General features: G+C 34.5%; 1 protein-coding gene across 1 annotated transcript in view; it reads right to left on the bottom strand.

The window, feature by feature from the left end:
- LOC114224818 (disintegrin and metalloproteinase domain-containing protein 5-like) overlaps nt 1–23,809 on the bottom strand; it is a 134,012-nt gene that overhangs the window by 4,072 nt on the left and 106,131 nt on the right. Inside the window, exons 17-21 of the mRNA XM_088021310.1 lie at nt 23,349–23,568; nt 18,053–18,136; nt 17,037–17,148; nt 6,063–6,222; nt 4,313–4,363 (exon numbers count right to left, since the gene is read on the bottom strand). Coding sequence (XP_087877436.1) covers nt 4,313–4,363; nt 6,063–6,222; nt 17,037–17,148; nt 18,053–18,136; nt 23,349–23,568 — 627 coding nt within the window. The remainder of the gene's footprint in view (nt 1–4,312; nt 4,364–6,062; nt 6,223–17,036; nt 17,149–18,052; nt 18,137–23,348; nt 23,569–23,809) is intronic.

Genomic DNA, 23,809 nt, shown 5'->3' with positions numbered 1-23,809 from the left:
AAAGCGACCACTTTCTGGAAGGTAGGACATGCGGAGAAGTGAATCCGAGGCGATATTTGGGAAGATAGATGGTGGGGAAAGGGGCCTCCATCGGCCGCTTCTGGCAAGCGATAGAGCCACGGAGCACAAAATCGGAACTTTTAGAAGTCGGCTCCGCTGAGGGATGTCACTCCAGTGGCTAAGCGGGGGGTGGAATCCTTGCAGGATAGTGTGGTCTCAGGAGCCTCGGGGTCACAGAAAGACGGGGGTGCCTGAGTGTGGCAGAGCTCCCAGGTATCGGAGCGGGGGAGCTGGCTGCTGATACAGAGCCGAGGAGCAGGCTCTCAGCTCGGGGTTGCCATAAACCATGATCCGCGGCACAGTCGGGCCACTGCTCCTCCAGCAGGGACCCAACAAGTGGCAGATCCGGGGAGACTCCCCTTCCACCCCTAGGAGGAGCAGCTCGGGAGCGCACCGCAGGGATGTGCTGGGTTTGGAGACTCCACAAGGGGTCGGGTGCCAGAGATAGAAACCCTCGGTCCCAGGCCGGGTGAGCACGGAGTGCGGCCGGAGACCAGGGACACGGGAGAGACTGACTGCTTTTCTCTGGGGGCGCACTGAGGAGCGGGGCCCCAAGTTCTCAGCTCCTCCAGGTGGAGACTGGGAGGCCACCATTTTCACTCTCGTCCTCCAAACCTGTACGGAAAGCTTGCAGGGAACAAAAGCTCCCGAGAGCAAACCTGAGCAGATTGCTTAGCCCGGACCGGCAAGGGCGGGCAATTCCATCTCCGGCAAAGACATTTGGGAACCATGGCAACAGGCCCCACCCCCAGAAGATCAGCAAAAACAGCCAGCCAAGACCAAGTTTACTGATCAGTGAGAACAGCAGAACTCCAGCGCTAGGGGAATACTGCACATAGAATTCATGGCATTTTTCCCCCTGATTCTTTTTTTTTTCCCCTGATTCTTTAGTCTTTCATAGTTAATTTTTTTTAATTTCCTTTTTCTTTTTTTTTGAATTTCTCTTTTTCCCTTTTTCAACCATCTTATCAATCCCTTTTTTAAAAAACATTTTTATTTTTCATTTTTAGAGTCACATTCTATCCCTTCATAGCAGTGACCCTTATTTTTGGCATATATATATATATATATGCCATATTTTATATATATATATATATATAAGTTGTTCTCTCTTTAAAATTTTGAGATAGTTTCTTCTTTTCTGGGGGGGATGGGTTAGCCTGGTGATGGGTATTAAAGAGGGCACGTTCTGCATGGAGCACTGGGTGTTATGCACAAACAATGAATCATGGAACACTACATCAAAAACTAATGATGTAATGTATGGTGATTAACATAACAATAAAAATTTTTTTAAAAAAGATAAAAAGCTTTTGCAGAGCAAAGGAAACAGCCAACAAAACTAAAAGATAACTGACAGGCACCTTACGTTCATTTATTAATTCTAATTGGTTTGTAATTTCTTAGAATTTTCTATCTACAAAGCCATATCATCTACAAACAAGGACATCATTCATTCTTCATTTCCAATCTTTCTACTTTTTTTTCTTACCTTATTTTCCTGGCTAGGATCATCCATACAATATTGAAAACGAATACAATTGTGAAATGAATATGTTCCTGATCTCAGGAAGGAACATTCACAATTTCATCATTAACTGGAATGTTTCCTATATGTTTTCTTTTTTCAAATTTCCTTTATCACATTACAGTAACTCTTTTATCACTAGTTAAGTGGGAATTTTTATAGTGAAAGGATATTTTTTCTTCATCTATAAAAATGATCACATAATTTTTCTCATTTTCTATTAATATGGTGAATTACATTATATTGGCTTTTTAATTTTAAACCGACCTTTCATTCCTAGATCACTCTCCCCCTCCATGGCTATTTATCTTCTACAATGCTAACTAGTTTTAGTTGGAAATGTTTTGTTTAAAACTCCTGCATCTTTAATCAGAAATTAATCTGTTAATTTTCCTTTCCAGTATTGCCTTTGTCAAGTTTTGGTATTAAAGTTAGACTAGATATACTAAGCTAATGAGTCATTGAACATTATATCAAAAACTAATGATTACTATACCCTGGCTAATTGAATTTAAAATTTAAAAAAAATAAAGTTAGACTAGCCACATAGAAAAACTTAGGAAATGCTTCTTCTTTTTATATTTTCCAGATGAGTATGTGTAAGATAGGTATTACTTCTTTTTTTAAATATTTGGAAGATGTAATGGTTTGAATTACTTTCCCAACTCTTCACTCTTTTCTGGTATATGATTATTCATCCATATTTTTTTGCCATGTGGCTTTTTAATATCTCCTATTAGAGTGGGTGGAGTACATCACACACATCCACTCACTGATGTTGAGTTTGGTACTGTGACTTGTTTTTTCAATGCAATATAAGATGATGTGATTAAGCAAGTGCTGGCTCAGTTCATCTTGGCTCTTTTGTTCCTGATGAATGCCATGGAAAACAATATGCCCAAGTATTAACTTTGTGAGAAAGCTTCAAATGACAGTTTCCAGATCTTTAATGGAAGACTTATTAATTTTCAATTTTTCTCTATTCTATTTTGGGAAAGATGGAGAGATGTGTTTTTGGAAGAATGCATATATTTCACCTAAAAATTTAAATTTATTGATTTTAAGTTATGACCAGTATTCTCTTTTCTTCTAATGTCCAAAAGATTTAAAAATACGTAATTTTATTACCTGATATTGGTATTTTATAACCTTAGTCTTTTTATTTTCAACTACTGAATAAATCTTTTTTCTATTCCCATCTGATTCAACAGATAATGTTTACAAACACTTGTCTTAATGAAAGAAAATGTTGTTAGGTGAAGGACACATTATACACATTCCAATGAGTTAAGCATAGAGATATTCTCATATCTTTCTAAACCTGTTTATATACACTTATATCTTAATGAAAAAAGATGTTACTTGAAAGGTTTATATAATACAGTGTAGTTTTAATTATATGCATTAATCTTTTCAAGAATCAGCATCTCTCTTTGCTCATTTTTTGTTGTTTTCTGTTTATTTTCCTTTTCATTTATTTCTGCTCATTCCTTATTTCTTCCCATCCACTGTCTTCAAGTGCAATTATTTCTTTTTCAATCTTTTTTGATAGAGATTATAGTGGGAAAAACCCATTTGATTGTTCTCTATCCTGTAATATGCATTTCATTGTGATTAAAGGAATTGAAGTATAGTCTTGCCTTGAGAGTAACAATATGACTAATTTTTGTAGAACTTAAAACAGTCTGCCTTGACAATAGGATTAAGAAGGTGATTGTCCATATTTAACAGTGCTTCTTTTATTTTTTAAAATTTCGTATTTAAATTCAATTTCATTAACATATAGTGTATTATTAGTTTCAGGGGTAGAATTTAGGGATTCATTAGTTGCATATAACACCCAGTGCTCATTCTATCAAGTGCCCTCCTTCATGCCCATCATCCAATTACTCCATCTCATACCCACCTCTCCTCCATTAACCCTCACTTTGTTCCCTATAGTTAAGAGTCTCTTATGGTTTTCCCTGCCTCTGTTTTTATCTTATTTTATTTATAGTGCTTCTCTTAAATTTAGGAATGTCCTCAGTTCAGACATTTATTTCAACATTTGTTACATGAATATCATAACATGCAACTTTGTACTGCAAGGATGAAGACATAACTTGAAAAATAACCTGGGATGCTATATAAAATATTATCTCCTTTTATATTCTATCCATCATGTGGTAAGGGAAATTTTTATATACTGATAATAAAGGGGGAATATATAATTTTATAAAATGTTCTGTTTGATTACTCCATAGTCTGATCTCTAAATTTACTTTCCCAAATGAGTTAAGACAGTAAAATGAGTGACTATTCCAAGGCTTTATCTTACTAACAGTAATTTTTTCTGAGATAATATAACTATAAGCATAAGTGATATCCCTTATAATATTAGTCCTCTTTGTATTTGGCAGTAAAATGTCCTTAAGATATAAATGCTCCTTACCAATGCTCAAAACAAAATCCCACAAAGTATGTGATTATTGATGCTTGTGTATGTACACAAAAATCACTCCTTTAGTATAGGTTGGGGAGGAGAGGTTGAGATATCATGAAAACAAGTTTTATTGTTTATAACACTAAATAACAGTGAAAACCATAAAACATATTATGAACAAATGTTTTGGTCTCAAATTAACAATTTTTTAGTGCTCCTAACAATGATCAAAACATGCAATGCACCCCCCCCAAAAAAAAAATTACAATGCACAATGGCTAATCACATTGTTCTAGACTCACCTTACACTGGGGGATAACTTGCTGTTACTGCTGCTTTCTTCTGACACAGATCTATGAAATTGACAAAATTTAAGTGGAGAAATTTAAAAATCTTGAACAACTAAGTGGCTATTTGAATGAAGAATATTTTTCAAAGAAACAGTGATTCATTAAAATGTCTCCCTCCAACAAAATAAAACAGATACTGTTCTTTTTTTTTTTCTTTTCTTTAAGTAGATTAACATACAGTGAGTGTTATATTAGTTTCAGGTGTACAATATAATGGTTCAACAATTCTATACATTACGCAGTGCTCATCAAGGTAAGTGTACTCTTAATCCCCTTCATCTCTTTCCTTATCCGCCTCACCCACCTCCCCTCTGGCAACCAGTTTGTTTTCTATATTTAAGAGTTTGTGTTTTTGTCTTTTTTGTTTGTTTGTTTGTTCCTTTGTTTTATTTCTTAAATTCCACATATGAGTGAAATCATATGGTATTTGTCTTTCTCTGATTGATTTATTTCACTTAGTATTATACCCTCTAGGTTCATTCATGTTGTTGCAAATGGTAAGATAGCATTCTTTTTATGGTTGAGTAATATTCCATTGTGTATATACACCACATCTTCTTTATCCATTCATCTAAAGATGGATGCTAAATATTAGAAGAAATGCCATCATCCATCTTGCTTGCTTTGTTGATTAACTGCTCTCATCTTCATTTTACATTTATTCAGTTATTTATAGGACAACATTTGTATAGACATGCCCTCTGATTCTATGACACCTGTAATTCCTCAGGTCAAATTAAGCCAAAACCTTGAAGTGGCAGTCAAAATTTTAGTTAATTTTTCTATAAATTTCTATTTTTTTTCTTTCTCTCATAACACACATTTGCGTCTTCTCTTCCTGTCACTTCCTGGAAGTTAAAACTAGAGGTAAATACTTCTGTGGGAAAATACAGTAAATTATGAATAAGGGGCTTAATAGCTATATCTAAATATTTGTGTAACTGATTACAGATAATGTGGTGATTTCACTTACTGTTTTGGTATACCCAAAAATTTATGATACATTGGAAAGCTATTATTATCTCCCATTTTATAGAGTTATAGAGAATAATTTTAAGAACATAGAGATTAAATCACTTGCTCAAAGTATTATAGTTTCTGCATGCAAGATTTAGGATTTAAAACTGTTTTCTGAGGCTAAATGTAATTTCTTTCCCATTTCATGATACTGCCTCCCGTCTCATAGCCTGTGTTTTGAACTACACATGTAATTTCTGGTTAAGAAATGACTTTACAAATAGTAGCATAAATACTTAGGAAAAAAATATTTTGGAAGCAGGTTCATAAATACCATTTTCAATTGAGAGAGCTATTCTAATAGAGTTGTCTGAGAACTTGTATCTAAAAAATTTATCTTTTGAAAGTTCCCTTTAAATGCAGTGTTATATATTCTCAGAAGCCTTTGGACAGTAGACTAGTAATAAGACTATTTAGACAGTGTTGGCTGACTAAGAGGCTGAATAAAATCCCCACTATACTCTTGGCAGTCATATCTCCTCTTCAAGTGATACTAATGGTAAAATGAATGGTTTTACTAATGAGTAAAATTAGAAAAAAAAAATGGAGGACATCAAACTGGTTTGAAATGTATCCCTGGACCTCTCCTCATATTGTTCTACCTACAGTCTTAGATTATTCCTGATGAGACATGAGTACTTTTTTCTTGACTCATTGAATTTACTAAGAATAAACATGTATATACCTCTCACTTTCAGTTTCCTCTCTGTAGCACAGCTCTCTTATTTTATTCTGCTTTATTGAAACAATGGCAGTGATGATGAGCACAGGTAGAGAAATGTAGAAAATGAGTAGAAATCGGTGTTTTGAAGGAGTGGTATTTTGTTCCCTCAAGTAGCTTTTACCTATAATGGAAAATAACCATCTCATATTATGTTAGAGACTGTATTAACCAAACAAAAATGTGGAGAGAATATCATTACCAACATTATTCCCAACACTAAACATTTCACTCACATACATTATAAATATAATAAATATTAAATATTAAGTTAACATATAAAATGGACTGTTACTAGTGCTTTACTGATGTCTATGAGTTTTCAACATTACATCATATAGTGATTTATTTGACTGAAGATAGTCTTTCATAAGCACATGTTTAATACCTACAAACATTTCTTCAATTTCTTTCTGATATAACTTATCCAAAATTTAAACATGTATATCACAGAGAGTATTGGGATTGTACCTAAATATGAGAATTAAATCTGGGAAGTGTGGCATTTAATTTCTCTTACATTACTAAAATATTTTTCTAAAAATTAAAAATTAATAGTCACTAAATAACAATTATTTAACTAAGTCCTTTAGTCAAATATATAGCAATAGGAAATTGTTAAAGTGACTCTATAATTATTTTGTAGAATGCATGGCTAAGTATGGCTTTGACCCATTCCTTTCCAACTAATGTTAATGTCACATTTTTCTCATGGGTTCTTTTTTTTTTTTTTAACATTTATTTATTTGAGAGAGAGAGAGAGCACGTGTGTGTGCCTGCAAGTGGTGTTGGGGGGGGGGCATACAGAGAGAGAGAGAGAAAGAGAAAATCTCCAACAGACTCCCCACTGAGTGCAGAGCTGATGCAGGGCTTGATCTCAAGACCCTGAGATCACAACCTAAGCTGAAATCAAGAGTCTGATGCTTAACCGGCTGAGCCACCCAGGTCCTCCTCCTCATCAGTTCTTATTCATTCTCAGTTGACATCTGTTTTCATTCCTGAGCATTTGATCTATGTGGCTCCTCAACTTCCACCTCTTTGTACATATCAGCCACCTATCTGGGTTTATAATGTATCAAACTCTGCTTTCTCCACAATTTATTAGCATGTTCTTGTTGTTGTTGTTTTAATTTGGTATGGAATGCTGTTCTATCACTTCTCTGCCAGTTGAAACAATGGGGAAGCTGACAGGTAGAGGAGCCACCCCCCAGCTACAGTCATGCATGATCCATGGTTCAATGTTCTCCTCTTAGAACTGCCCCAGTGCTTCACAAGATAAAACTTGTGAGCAATGAAACTGGATAATCAGCTGAGGAGATTTCTAAGCAAAATGTTGCAGGTACAGCTCAGGTCCTCCCAACTGCTTACAGTAAACGTGAGAGTGGATTGATGAGTTGAAGAAGTGTTCATCAGAGAGATACCAGAACTTAGAGAGCTGGAGAATTCTCAGCCAAACCATTGCAGAAAATGGGGAAACACGTTTTAGAGAGAATGCCCAATGTGTGGCTGGAAAATCATTTGATATTGAGATTATTGCATCTTAGCAGCAATCTCAGCAGAAGCAAGGAACAGGGATGAGATCCATGAAGGCAGAAACACTGCCAGGTTGGAGCGAAGGGAATAGGGTGGGGCAACACAGCTATTTGGCTGCCAATATACTTAATTCTTCAAGAAAAGAGAGTGCTCCAAAGGTAATTAAGAGATCATCAGGGTTTTCTCACCCATCACAGGCCCAGGAGCTTCCTTCCTTGATTTCAGCTAGGCTGCCCCAGCCCAGTGCCTGGGAGACAGGGAGGCTGCAAAGTGTTGCGTGGGCAGGGCCAAAGGGGTGGGGTAGATGTCACTGAGGACTATGGGATGATGCTGCCACTACAGTGGGCTTGGAGGATAGACTATCAAGCCAAAGAGGATATCCTTGAAACAAAAATCTAATGGTCTGCCCTGTACCTCTGAAACAGATAATACAATATGTTAAAAAAGAAGAAGAAGAAGAAGAAAAGAAGAAGAAGAAGAAGAAGAAGAAGAAGAAGAAGAAGAAGAAGAAGAAGAAGATAGCGGGAAGGGAAAAATGAAGGGGGGGAATCGGAGGGGGAGATGAACCATGAGAGACGATGGACTCTGAGCAACAAACTGAGGGTTCTAGAGGGGAGGCGGGTGGGGAGACGGGTTAGCCTGGTGATGGGTAGTAAAGAGGGCATGTTCTGCGTGGAGCACTGGGTGTTATGCACAAACAATGAATCATGGAACACTACATCAAAAACTAATGATGTCATGTATGGTGATTAACATAAAAAAAATTTTTTTTTAAATCTAATGGAAGTTAGCTTGCTAAGTTTTGTATTTACTGGGATCTGTCATCCTGTCCTTTCCAATTTCTTTCTTTCAGAATGAGAATATCTATCCTATGCCTGTCTCACTACTGTTTTTTAGAAGCACATAACTGGTCCAGTTTTATGGGCTCAAAACAGGAAGGAATTTTGCTTCAGGATAAATCATTCGTGAGTCTCACGTATACCTGATTTACATGATACTTAGATGAAACTTTGTATTTGGAATCAGTGCCAGGATGGGTTAAGACTTTTGGAGCTGCTGAAATAGGGGTACCTGTATTTTGCATACAAGGAGGACATGAATTTGAGAGGACTATGGGATGGACTTTTATGGACTGAATTGTTCCCCAAAATTCATATGATGAATTGAAGCCCTAATACTCAGTGTGATGGTACTTGGAGAGAAGACCTTTGGGAGGTAATTAGGGTTAAGTGAGGTCATAAGGGTGAGGTCCTAATCTGATGGAATTAGTTAGACCATAGAGTACTCTCTCTCCACATACACTGAGAAAAGGCCATGCAGGGACTCAGCAAGAAGGTGATCATGTGCAAGCCAGGAAGAGAGTTATCAGAAAACAAACTTGCCAGCACCCTGATCACAGATTTCTAGCCTCCACAACTGTGAGAAAATTAATTTCTATTGTTTAAGACACCCAGTCTGTGGTATTTTGTTATGATAGCTCAAGCAGATGAATACAGCGTGTTTTCATGAAAATATAGATGAGGTTGTTTAGTCCCCAGAGCATTCCTTAAAGGGAGAAAGAAATAGCCATGGAACTCCTATTAAAACTTTCCTTCCCAGAAACATTCGCTACCTAATAGTCTAGAGAACTTCAGGCTAAAAGACAAGATGGTTTAGTATTAGAAAATCTTCAAAGGCAATACAAAAATAATATGATCAGTTAATAGATGTCATAAACATATTTAATAAAACCCAAAAAACATTCCTGATTTTAAATACAATTGGAAGAGATAAATATTTTCTCAATAAGATAAACATATTGAATCAAAAGCAGCATCCTTTTCATGATAAAATATTAGAAGTTTTCCTAGGAGTAAAATAATGATCAGCTCTTTTGTGATTATTTCCTTTTATTCTGAATGGATTACCCAGGGCAATTATGAGAAGGGGGTGGAGATTAACCAAAGAAGAGGAAATAAAGAAATTATTATTATTAAAAAGGTGTGGAAAAATTATTAATTGCAGTTACATCAGTTAACTGCCTTAAAAGCTAAAAGACTTGAAAATAGTGATAACCCATTGATAAAATGCATGCACAAAAATCTGTAGACTTCCTATATGTAAAAAGTAACAAATTAAAAATACAGTGACAGAAAGACCTTCTAATAACAACTTTCTTTTTTTTTAAGATTTTATTTATTTATTTGGCAGAGACAGAGCACAAGTAGGCGGAGAGGGGGGAAGCAGGCTCCCTACTAAGCAGGGAGCCTGACATGGGGCTCGATCCCAGGACCTTGGGATCATGACCTGAGCCAAAGGCAGCTGCTTAACCAACTGAGCCACCCAGGTGCCCCTGATAACAATTTTCAACAAAATTATAATATTCTTAAAAATGAAAAAGGTAATTTCTGATCCATAGATCATTCTATACCTATAGAGAGATCAAAACCAAAATGAGTTATCAGCTTACACCCATCAGGTTGGCTACTAGTTACAGAACAGAAAATAACAAGCGTTGGCAAGGATGTGGAGAAACTGGAATCCTTGTGCACTGTTGGTGGGAATGTAAAATAATGCATCCTCTGTGGAAAACAGTATGGAGATTCTTCAAAAAAGTTAAACATAGAAATACCATATTATCTAGCAATTCCACATCTAGGTATATACCCCAAATTATTGAAAGCATGGACTCAAACAGATACTTAAACACCCATGTTCATAGCAGCAGTATTCACAATAACTATAACTTGGAAGTAACCCAATTGTCCATTGACAGATGAATGGATAAGCAAAATGTAGTACATACATGTAATGGAATATTATTAGCCTTAAAAAGAAAGGGAATTATGGTGCCTGGGTGGCTCAGTTGGTTAAGCGTCTGCCTTCAGCTCGGGTCATGATTTCAGGGTCCTGGGATCAAGCCCCTCATCAGGCTTCCTGCTCAGTAGGTATTCTGCTTCTACCTCGGCTCTTCCCCTTGCTTGTGCTCTCTCTTTCAAATAAAATTTTTTGAAAAAAGTTTTTTAAAAAGGAATTATGACAGATGTTCCAACATGAACTTTAAAGACATTGTGCTAAGTAAAATAAGCCAGATACAACCTGACAAATACTGTGTGATTCCACTTATATGGGGTCTCAGAAGTAGTGAAATTCATAGACACAGAAAGTAGAATGGTGGTTGCCAGGAGCTAGGGGAGAAGGGATTGGGGAGTTATCATTTAATGAGTATACACTTTCAGTTCTGCAATATGAAGAGTTCTGGAGATGGATGGTGGTTGCACAAAAATGGGCAATGTCACTGAATTATAGACTTAAAAATGGTTAAAATGGTAAATTTTAAGTTATGTGTATTTTACAAGTAAACATACATATATAAATATGTGTGTATGTTAAAGAGGGTGAAAAAATTAGTAAAATAGATTGTCAAGGGTGATGAAAGCAATACACAACAGAATTATAAATTTCCTATAACCATAGGTAAATGGGAAGCTTCATGAAATTAAAGAGATGCAAATGGATTTCTTTTTACTACTAGTTTGTCATGGATTTAAAATATTGATAATAACTCCAAAAAAATATTAGAAGTTTTCCTTGGAGTAATAACTTTTGAAATCAGGAATAATGTATAGTATTATTAGTGGTAATTTCTGGAGTTAGGATTACATAAAAATTTTGAAAGAAAAATTATAATGTGAAATTAAAATATACTCTAATTTTATATATGAAATAGAAAAGTAGACCAAAATATAGGAGAATTTAGATTCTAGAATATGCAAATAACAGGTAACTCATACACACACATACACATATATATTCAATTATGTACATATGTATATTTAGGTAGTTATATCTATATATGTAATGCTGTAAAATGGTTATACATTCTTTGATAATATCCATGAAATATTAACAAAAGTTGCTAATGTATTGGCTGTAAATAAAGCCATCATGAATTCCATAATTTTAGTTTTTTCCAAGCCATATTTTGTTAAGATAATCAGTGATATACAAAATAAATAGAATAAGGGTATTAAAGAAACTGGGCTCCTTAAGATCACCTTGCCTCTCATCTTTATGCCCCAAAACACATTTGACATCACAAGGGCATCCCCCACATTGAGTTCAGGGCTCATCTTTGGGTACAGGGCCCCAGAAGGGACCATTTGGGGACAGAAAATGCATGCATCCAATGGCATACCAGCCCAGGGCTTTCAGAGTAGATCTACAGGCCCCAGAATACATTGATGAAGACACACTCTATGGCAGCTGACTAAATGAAACTAGCTGGATTGAAAGTTTTCCTCTGATCCCAGGCTCAGGCACCACCATTCTACTGCCATCAGGACCCAGAGTGACCTAGGGAAACCATACATGAACATTTGCCTGGGACGATCCAAGCTGTCATATACAAGGTCTCAAATACTGAATAATCCATTCCTGAGATGGGAAATTTTTTGAGTTATGGCAACTGGTTTGGAGGGTTGAAGCAAAAGAAGAAAATCCATATGGAAGCTGAAAAAATAAGGATTAAAAGCAACATTGTTTGGTGTCAAAAGAATAAAGCATAACTTACCTGCCTTCTGTAGTTTCTGTTTTTAACTCTGACTGCTGATGTCGACAATTGTAATTTGTGATTCATTCTGAGTGATGTGACTTAAGTGTGCAACCGAAGGGTATTGAAATCTTTAATAGTCCATCTTTGACTTAGTCTTTGGATTAACTGTTGTGCTTTGTGTCAAGAGAGTGCTAATTTAATTTTTCATGTTGTCAATATTGTAATCATGTTTCCTAAGAGCTCAGATAATGATAATCAGAATGATTACAATACTAACCAGTATGACCCAGACATCACATGATCTTGAAGGCTAAATGACTATTTTTAATGACAGATGGAAGGACACATGCAACTGGATTAAAGAAATAAATAACCAAACAGAGCATATTATACAATATGATGAAAATAATTTGGATGCAGAAATAAACCCACACATACGTGGTCAATTAATTTACAACAAAGGAGCCAAGAATATTAAATGGGGGAAAGGACAGTCTCTTAAATAAATGGTATTGAAAAAACTGGATATTCACATGTTAAGAATGAAATTGGACTATATTATATTATAAACAAATATTAAAATGTTTTAAAGACTTGAATGTACCTGAAACCATAAAACTCCTAGAAGAAAATATAGGTGGTAAGTTCCTTGATATCAATCTTGGTGATAATTTTTTTAATGTAAAGGCAGCAAAAGCAAAAACAAACAAGTGGGACTACACCAAACTAAAAATCTGCACAGTGATGGAAATCACCAACAAAATTAAAAGGTAACCTCCTGAATGAGAGAAAATATTCACCAATAATATATCTGATGAGGGGTTAATATCCAAAATATATTAAGAATTCATCTAACTCACTAGCAAAAAACTCAAATAATCCTAGGCACAAGACCTCAATAGAAATTTTTCCAAAGACATTGAAATGGCCAAGGTGTACATGAAAAATGCTCAACATCACTAATGATCAGGGAAATACAACTGAAAACCATAAGGAGATAACACTTCACACATGTTAAAATGGCTATTACCAAAAAGACAAGAAATAATTAGTGTTGGCAAGAATATGGAGAAAAAAGAACCCTTGAGCACCATTGGTAAAAATATAAAGTGAGGCAGCCCCTATGGAAAACAGTATGGAGGAGGAGGTTAAAAAATTAAAAATAGAACTACCATATGATCCAGCAATTCCACTTCTGGGTATATAGCCAGAGAAAATGAAAACACTACCTCAAAATTATATATGCACTGCCCATGTTCACTGCAGCATTATCTACAATAGGCAAGATATGAACACAACCTAAATGTCCATCAATGAACGAATGGATAAAGAAAATGTGGTCAAATATATATATACAATGGAATATTATTCAGCCATAAAAAGGAATGAAATCTTGCCATTTGTAATGACATGGATGGATCTCGAGAGCATTATGCTAAGTGAAATAAGTCAGACACTAATACGATATATTTGTACGATCTCATTTATATGTGGAATCTAAAAAAAAAGAAAAAAGAAAAGAACAAGCTCATAGATACGGAGAAAAGATTGATGGTTGCCAGTGGTGTGGAGGGTTGAGTGAAATGGATGAAGGGGGTCAAAAGGTACAAACTTCCAGTTATAAAATAAATAATTCCTAGGAGTGTAAATACAGCATGGAAACTATAGTAAATAATACTGTATTACATATTTGAAAGTTGCTAAGAGAATAGACCTTAAAAATTCTCATCACAAGAAAAAAAACCTGTAGCTATGTATGTGATGGATGCTAACTAGACTTATAGCAATTATTTCACAATGTATACAAATATTGAATCATATTGTACACCTGAAACTAATATAATGTTATATGTCAATTATATCTCAAATAAAAAAAAAGAATTTGGAATAGGTATGGTGGAGAAGGTGATGTGAAAGCATATTTGGAGGTTGAATCTCAAATTTCTTGGATAAAATAAGCAAGTATTTTTAAATCAACTACATTTTTTTGTTTCCCAAATTAAAAACAACAGCAACAACTTTTCTCTCCCCAAAAGACACCAATGTCCTGACAAAAATAACTAGCAAATTAGCATTAGCTTTGGCACACCATAGGAACAAACATGCACTGCCCTATCACTCATTCCCTTCATTGCTCTACAAAACCAAGTGAGGTTACATTTCCTGGTTCACAGATTGCACTAAAATGTCCCATGGGAGAAAAATGTGAGAACTGTTATAACATTTTTTGACCCCTTAAGTGTAGCAATGATTCTGTCATATCTTACCAAGTGAATAAGGCAGCAAAATAATCCCCAGCACTTAGGCAATTTGATTTTAAAAATGAAGTTTAAAATAAATGTAATTTCTATGCAGATTTTAATGAAATTACAGAAAACATAAAAAAATTTGTTATCTTGCTCAAATCCAGACTAGACTTTGTTGATCTATATGCATAGTTAGCAGGGCCCAGTGCAAATGTAAACTTCTGCAAATCCTATTCAGTCTATAAGCTTCCTATCAAAGAAAAGGAAAAGATCTCACCCGCTAAATATCCTACACACCTTGGACACAACACTGAATAGAGTGTTATATACAGGCTTTCCTGATGAAAGCTTTTGGTCACTTTTAGTTTCCTCAAAATGTAAGGAAGCTGGTAATGGGATTTTTTTAAAAAACTTTATGAAATGGGAAGGCGATGGCTTCCTCAGACATGGACGCATACAAGATGGCTCTTAGTGTTACCAGTATTATGAGGTGTGTTAGAATACTAGCCTGGCATAAAATCTTGCTCTTGAAAGGCTGGACAATAATGTACTTCTTTAATTTTTAAATACATTGTGAAGGAAAATAGAAAGGTTGCAGTAAGAACAGAAATCTACATGCTGTTTCTCTGAAAATTTGATAATTTGTGAATCCTAGGGGAAATCATGGACTATACCTATGACTCATAATTTTGGGACTAAGACTGCTTCAGAACTCAAAAAATGTAACTAGAAAAAGGCAAGCAGTGAAACAGGACCTTCTCAGTACCTTTGTTAAAATCATAATTTATTTGTAATTCAACTTAGATTTCACAAATGCGAATTACCTCTATGCTTTCAACCACGTTCCCTAAGAAAAAGAGATTTAACTTCTGACATCCAATGTGCTTTAGAGTGCTTAAAAATGATGAACATTTTTGAAATGGGCAGCCTATATAATGAATTAAATATGCAAAGGAACTGACTGATGGGTACCTGGTCCATCAGAAGACACCTACAGAAACAAAGCTAATGAATGTTTTTGGAGAGCTGCAAAATAATTTCTACAAGTCTAAAAATCTGTGTCTAGTTAAAAAAAAAAAACCCAAGTATGTCACGTTCAAATGCTTTTGTGGGAGATCTTTGCTGAGGCCATCACAATGGACTGACACCTGAATTCAGTAAATGTGACTTGATAAAATAGAGCTTCAAATCAAAAGCAATTGTACATCTGGCTCTATTCTATTTTGCTGCTGGTTAAAGGAAGGATGTCTGAAAGGTTGGAAGCAATACAGAGAAATATAATTGGAAAATGAAAAAGAGGGAGCCAAAAATATATCTGACCATATCATAGAACAGAAAGAATCCTTTTATTTTTTATTATTTTTAAATTAAGTTCAATTAACCAACATATAGTACATCATTAGTTTTTGATGTAGTGTTCAATGATTCATTAGTTTAAAAAAAAAGGAAAAGAAAAGAAAGAAAGAATCCTGTCATTATTATTTTTTATTAAGTATAGGGCAAACTTTTAATTTTTCTTATTTATATTCCCCCTTTGAAAATTCTTACATTTATGAATCTTAATATTATACAATAAGCCTACAAAATTTAAATATCCAGTAAAGACTTTTTAAAAAGAGGTAAATATCAATTGCTATTTCAAAGGCTATATTATATAATATTGTCCTCATTATAAAATATTGTTACATTTTTGCTCACATATATTACTTGCTTAATTGGTTGTACTATAAACTACTATCAATTGACACTAGTAACTAGCTCTATTGTTTCGCTTAAATAATAGCATTTATGTAACAAAAAATCAATAATACAGATATGTAATTTTAAATAAATATCTTCTACACATATTTATATGTGAAAATAATATATGTGTATAATTATGTTACCTGTTAAACTATTATTCCCCCCCCTTTTTTTTTGGTCTGATATACAGTCTAACATGGCTGTGTGTTAACTCTGTAAAAAGTTGGTCACCCTAGGTATGCCTTCCCCCTAGTAACCAAGGTTCAAGTAAATCTGCCAAGGAGTTTCAGTATTTATTTGCCCCAAAAGGAAAGGGGGTGAGGGTAGACAGTCTCTGCTCCCAGGTTATTCTAGGTGGCCTCCAATATCTTCTAAAACCAGGGAATATCTGCCCCCCCCACACGTGTCCTCAGTCCTATCCAGGACTGCTTAATCTCCAAATAATACTCAGGAACCCCAGTAGAGAGATTCTAGAGAGGATAGTTCAAAAGATTGGACTGGAGTCCTTACAATGCAACAACAAGGAATAAAAGATAGCCTCAAAGAATCTGCTGGCATTAATATAACAATGACTACTAACAAACACTATTTTAAACCAGAAATGTATGAGAAAATCCAAAGTGAACAATCTAAATTAACTAGGCACTGGAATTTCTACTTTTATGTTGCCTAACACTGGGTACACTTTTTTGTTAGTAGACCATGTCAATGTTGATATAAAAAGTATAGAACGAACTTGTACTGTCTTAGATCTTCAAAAATCTTACAAATAAAACAAAAACATGTTTGTTGGTATCAGTTGCTTTGTAACGTAGCTTTGAACCTACACTTAATTTTTTCTCTTACATGTTGTCTTTGATTCATGAAATGTGAAAGACTAACCAGATGGAGCCTTGTGCCCATCATCTATACTTCCAAATTCTCCCTTCTTCTGCACGCATGTAGGAGGGTCAAACCCCTTTTCACAGTGGCAGTGATTTAAATTGTTGCAAACCTGCAGTAATCAGAAAATAGAACAATTGGGGTTTTTTTTTATGTACAAAGATGGTTTTCAATAGAGAGCAATGAATATTCTATACTTATTCAACAGAGAAATTTATTTCAGAGAATTTATTCATTCCAGAGAATTTAACTTAAAAAGACAACTCAATAAATTTTCACAAATTTTCTCTTGGAATTGTCCATACTTTAGAAAGCATATTTAGCTTCTGCTAACAAAGCAGTTTTTTAAAAAAATTCTTCAGCTCTTTCCATGGCCAGATCCAAATACTGGCAATTACCAGTAACTTGCCACTATCATTTAGTTGCTAGTTTCACAGAACAGCCCAGACTCTGAATTAACAAGCAAGACTAGAAAGAAAATTCTAATGACCTTTGTTTACCAGTTTCTACCTTCTTTCTGTGAAAATAAGATCATTTTGGTTATATAATAATACATGGTGCATATAGCACATCCACCCCTTTTATTTTCCAAGCACTTTATACATCCAGAATCACCTTAAATGTTTCTATCTTCTCTAACAAATAGTTTGGCAAGATTTCTTTTTTTTTTTAAGATTTTATTTATGTTTTTGAGAGAGAGATAGAGAGTGAGAGAGAGAGCACAAGAGGGGGTAGGGTCAGAGGGAGAAGCAGACTCCCCACTGAGCAGGGAGCCTGATGCGGGACTCAATCCGGGACTCCAGGATCATGAGTCAAAGGCAGTCACTTAACCAACTGAGCCACCCGGGTGCCCTTGGCAAGATTTCTTAAGAAAATAAGATAGAAGTTATAAATTATAGACTATTAAATGACACCAAGCAGCATGAAAATCATTTTAATGATTTTTTTTAAATCTCCAAACTGTTTTACAGCATTGTTCAAAGCATCTTGCTAAAATGAAAATTGAAATTACTTACTCCATGGCTATTGCAATAAGTAGAATTGCACTCTTCATTTGTTATCTGGTATTGAACTTCTACACACTGAAATCTGAGGCAATACTAAAAGCAAAAGGAAGTGAAGAATAGTCACATAATCAGATTGTATTCATGGATAATACATAAGAAAATTTCAAGAAAGTTTCAGAATTCATACTATCAAGAATTGGCATAAAAATACAAAAAGTGGGCGCCTGGGTGGCTCAGATGGTTAAGCATCTGCCTTCGGCTCAGGTCATGATCCCAGGGTCCTGGGATCGAGTCCCACATCGGGCCTCCTGCTCCTTGGGAGCCTGCTTCTCTCTCTCTCTCTCCCTCTGTCTCTCATGAATAAATAAAGAAAATCTTAAAAAAAAAAATACAAAAAGTAAAATGTAATAATTGAAACATTGAAATAAATGTGAAATAAGCTATGTGACTTCAGATTTTAAAGATGTAACCATATGTGAGAAGTTAGAAGTTTTATTTTCTTACCATCTAGCACTAGAAGTCCACTTACAAACGGAAGTACTTAGAAAAATAATTTGACTAATTCCTGAGTTCAAGAACAATCCAAGAAGCATTTAAAAAATACCTATGCCCAGGCTCCACCTGAGACATTTCTATCAAAATCTCTGGGTACAGGGTCCACATGATTATTGGAGCAACTAAGGTTGAGAACTATGAGGTGGAAGGTTGGGGTCTTAAAATCATGGGTATGAGTAGCACAGAAAGATAGTTTACTATTCCATGAGAAAAAAATGATGAGAAAGAGAACAGCAAGGATAACAGATAATTATATAAGGTAATAGGGCAATGAGAGACTCCCAATAATGAGGTGGCTAAAAAGCCTCCAAAGAAAATGAGTGTTTACTGGACCAAATGGACTTCACAGCTTTGAATGACATATTGGACCAGATGGACTTTGTAGATATATACAGAACATTCCATCCTAAAACAACAGAATACTCATTCTTCTCGAGTGCACATGGGACTTTCTCCAGAATAGACCACATATTGGGTCACACATCAGGTCTCAACTGATACCACAAGATTGAGATTATTCCCGACATGTTATCAGACCACAGTGCTTTGAAACTGGAACTCAATCACAAGAAAAATTTGGAAGGAACTCAAACACTTGGAAGTTAAAGAGCATCCTGCTAAAGAATGATTGGATCAACCAGGAAATTAAAGAAGAACTTAAGCAATTCAAGGAAACTAATGAGAATGAAAACACATTGGTCTAAAACCTATGGGATACTGCAAAGGTGGTCTTAAGGAGGAAATACATAGCCATCCAAGCCTCTCTCAAAAAAGTAGAAAAATCCCAACTGCACAAGTTAACCTTATACCTAAAGGAGCTGGAGAAAGAAGAGCAAATAAAACCTAACCAAGCAGGAGAAGAGAAATAATAAAGATAAGGGCAGAGATCAATGAAATAGAAACCAGAAAAGCAGTAGAACAGATCAACAAAACTAGATGTTGGTCTTTGAAAGAATTAATAAGATCGATAAACCACTGGCCAGACTTATCCAAAAGAAAAGGGAAAGGACCCAAATCAACAAAATCATGAATGAAAGGGAAGAGATCATGACTAACACCAAGAAAATAGAAACAATTATTAGAAATTATTACCAGCAACTATATGCCAACAAATTAAACAACCTGGAAGAAATGGATGCCTTCCTGGAAACTTATGAACTACTAAGACTGAAACAGGAAGAAACAGACAATCAGAATAGACCAAAAACCAATAACAAAATTGAAGCAGTAATCAAAAACCTCCCAAAAAACAAGAGTCCAGGGCCAGATGGCTTTGCAGGGGAATTCTACCAAACATTTAAAGAAGAAATAATACCTGTTCTACTGAAGCTGTTTCAAAAAATAGAAACACAAGGAAAACTTCCAAACTCATTCTATGAGGCCAACATTACCCTGATCCCCAAACCAGGCAAAGGCCCCACCAAAAAAGAGAATTACAGATCAATATCCCTGATGAACATGGATGCCAAAATACTCACCAAGGTCCTAGCCTATTATGTTGGCTAACTGAACATAATAAAAAAATAAATATAAATAATGACACTAAAAAAAGAAAGAATCGTTAGGCCAACTGTGGTATATTCATACAATGGTATATTACTCAGCACTAAATATGAACTATTGGACAACATGTGGCTTTCTAGATAGATCCCAAGGATATTACACTGGGTAACAAAAATTAATCTCTAGAGGTTATTACATAATTCTATTATTATAACATTCTCCAAATGACAGAATTATAGAGATAGAGAACTGATTAGAACACAGCATAGGCATACAGGGAAAGGTATGACTAAAAATGAAGCCATGATAGAGTTCCATTTTGGTGCTGGAACAGCTCGGTATTCTGATTGTGATGGTGGTTTCATGAATATACACATGTTATATAATTGCACAGAACTACACACACACACCACACACATACACACACGTACACATTCTTGTAAAAAGAGATGAAATCTAAATAAGGTTTCTACCAAAGTCAATAACCTGTCTTTTATATTTTACAGGTTAAAGATATTAAGACAATCTGGGTGTAGGATAGATAGGACATCTCTAACCTATTTTACTTTCCATTAAAGTATAATTATTTCAAAATTAAAAGTTTAATCAAAGAAAAAAAAGACCACCAATAACTGTGGCTAATCCTGGGTAAGTGAATTCTGTGTAATGGTTTTCCTTCTTAATATTTTTCTCCATTTCAAAAATTATTCAAAGATATATTACATTTATAATTTATATTTCTATTAATTTTGTAATATTAAAACTGAAAAAATGTTATAAACACTAAAAATACTGGAAATATGTGTTCTGAAATATAAAGAGAATTTATCTCTAGGTGATGGTACTATGAATGATTTTTTCCTTCTCTGTATTTTCAAGTCATTTTTGATGTGTATGTATTATTTCATAATGGAAAAATTGCATTAATTTTAATAAATAAAATTCAGCCAGAAAATATAAAATAATAAGGAAGCATTCTAGAACTGATGTAAACTAATTACCACAAAATGTTTAAGCAAAAAAAAAGTGCAAAAGCATTTATAGCATGTATACTACTTTTTGTTTAACAAAGGAGATATAAAAAATGTACATATCTGCTCCATTGTGCAAAAAATAAAAGGTAAGATAACTAAAACTAAATAAAAACTAAAATAATAGAAACTAATAATAAAAACTAATTGTTTCTCTATTGGGAGTAGGGGAGAGTAATGAGAATGGATAGAAGGTTTGCAGGGATGGGAATGGAGTAGAAGGATAAAAATGATAATTCTCTGAGTATAACCATATATAGCTTTGAATCTTTTTTAAAATTTTTTAAAAGTTTTTATTTATTTGAGAGAGAGAGAACACATGTGCGTAGGTGTGCGGGGGAGGGTAGGAGCAGAGGGAAAGACACAAGCAGACTTGTGCTGAGCACAGAACCAGTCTTGAGGCTCAATCTCACAAACCTGAGATCACAACCTGAACTAAAATCAAGAGTTGGGCACTTAACCAACTGAGCCACCCAGGTGCCCCTATAGTTTTGAATCTTAAAAATCATTTTATATTTCACATATCAGAAAATAAAATAAAATAAAATGAACAGGACAGGGAGAAATCCAAAAAGCTTACTGTTTTTCAAATGAATAATCTAACCATGTTAAGGAGGAAAAATGAATTAACCCAAATAATTCACTTCAGGCTAAGGGCAAAAATAATTTCATAGTGGAATGAGCTAGCAATTCGAGATAGCTTAATGTGTATTCCAAAGACATCCAAGGATAGAATTCATATATATCACTGTCAAAGAAAGTGTCAAAGTATATCACTATCAAAGAAAACTGTCACAAATATGAAAAGATAGAAGGCTAGAATGAACCCTATATTATGGATTCAATTTGAAAGTGTAATTTTGACCTCACGTTTTTTAATGTAGACAAGTAGATATAGAAATATATATATATAAAATAGTGGATATACATATATTTATACATATATTCATGTATATATATCTATGTTTTCATATGTATGAATCATATATAGATATACATTTCCTAGCTCTGTCTGCTGATGGGGCCAGAAGTGACACTCCCAATAGCAAAAAGCAAAATTAATACCTAGATCTTGGTTTCTAAATATCATTTCCCATTCAAATGAACCAGGGTTCCTTGGAGAATGGCTGATTTTAGGAACTGGGGCCGGAAATATTCAATCTGAATGTAGAACATCTTGTGATTCTGGAAAGTAAGGAAGCACTCAAAAAGAAAAAAAACATCTCACAATGTTAAGAGTTTGTCAAAGAGACAGGAGTCAATGGAAAGAACTCCCAATGGCCAAAGCTAGAAAAACTTGAACAATGAAATCAATAAAGTAGTACTGGATTCTAACCCAGACCATAACATAAATATCCATGAGTCTATACTGTTACAAATAAATGACTGAATAAATAAATGGAGAATAGACAAACCTTTGGTGCAGAGGAATTCAAAATAATTTATGTAGCTACTGAGCCCCCAAGAAGGTGAAACATAACTTCCTACTCCTTAAGTATGGGCTATACACAGTAACTTCTTTTAAGGAAATACAGTATGGAAAGGGAAATAAAGAGTAACTTAACAGTGAGAAATTTGACAAATATTATCTCAGGCAGGTGATCAAGGTTAACATCAACACTTGATATGATGAAAGATACTTTACCTCTGAGGTCTTCCTCCCAAGAATACATAAACCCAGTCTAATAATAAGAGAAACATCAGACAAATCTTAATTTGAGGGACATACTACAGAATACCTGACCAGTTCTTGAAAATGTCAAGGCCATCAAAAACAAAGAAATTATGAGAAACCATCACTGTCAAGAGAAGCCTATGAATATATAATTAATAAATGTAATGTGGTATTCTGGGTGAATCCTGGGAAAAACATTAGGTAAGATAAATCTGAATGAAGTATGGAATTTATTTAATATAATGTATGAACATTATTAGTTCATTGACTATAGCAAATGTACCATATTATTGTTAGATGTTAATAATTGGGAAAGTTGGATATGTTGTTTATGGGCAAGAGTAATGGTATGTTCTAAAACTAGATATGGTGGTGGTTATACAATTCCATACATTAATCAAAAGCAATGAATTGTATATATCATGGGTGACTATTATTTTAACAAGGCTGTTTCAAAATGAATTGCTTAGTATATTGTCAAAATGAGTATAACTATAAAAAATAATTTGTAAAACACTTGAAATTTTGTAGTTCTAATTACCATAGCAGGACCACACACAGTGCCATCTTGTACAAATGTATCATCTCTATCTTCAGGTTTTTCATATGTTGTCCATGGATTTTTAGGTTTCTTTTCTGTGTTTCGAAATGTACTTACACACATTTCTTCTCGGACATGTGTGTAAATCACAGATAAATTTGCACGTGATACTAATGCTTTGTGTGGCCAGGCACAAACTAATTTTCCACATAGAAGATTACTAGAAGCATAAGGCAGAAAAGAAAATTTTCTTATTTACTAAAATAACACAGATTGCTAATATGCCTCTTTAAAAAAAAAAAATATCTTACTAGTTTAACTCCAGGTCTCAACAATATTCTCTCAGGAAACTTTTTGAGCACACTGATTTATGTACAAAGTGGCTCTTTTTGTTCTGTGAGGCTATGTGCCAAAAGAAAAATTAATGATATCTGCAATCTGACAGCCCTGGCCTGTCTTAT

Source organism: Eumetopias jubatus, unplaced genomic scaffold (genome assembly GCF_037043125.1).
Source record: "Eumetopias jubatus isolate StellerSeaLion01/CBP00866 unplaced genomic scaffold, mEumJub1_p1.0 scaffold_2, whole genome shotgun sequence".
Lineage (NCBI taxonomy): Eukaryota > Metazoa > Chordata > Mammalia > Carnivora > Otariidae > Eumetopias > Eumetopias jubatus.
Note: the sequence above shows the minus strand (reverse complement) of the source record. Positions and strands in the feature narration are given on the sequence as shown.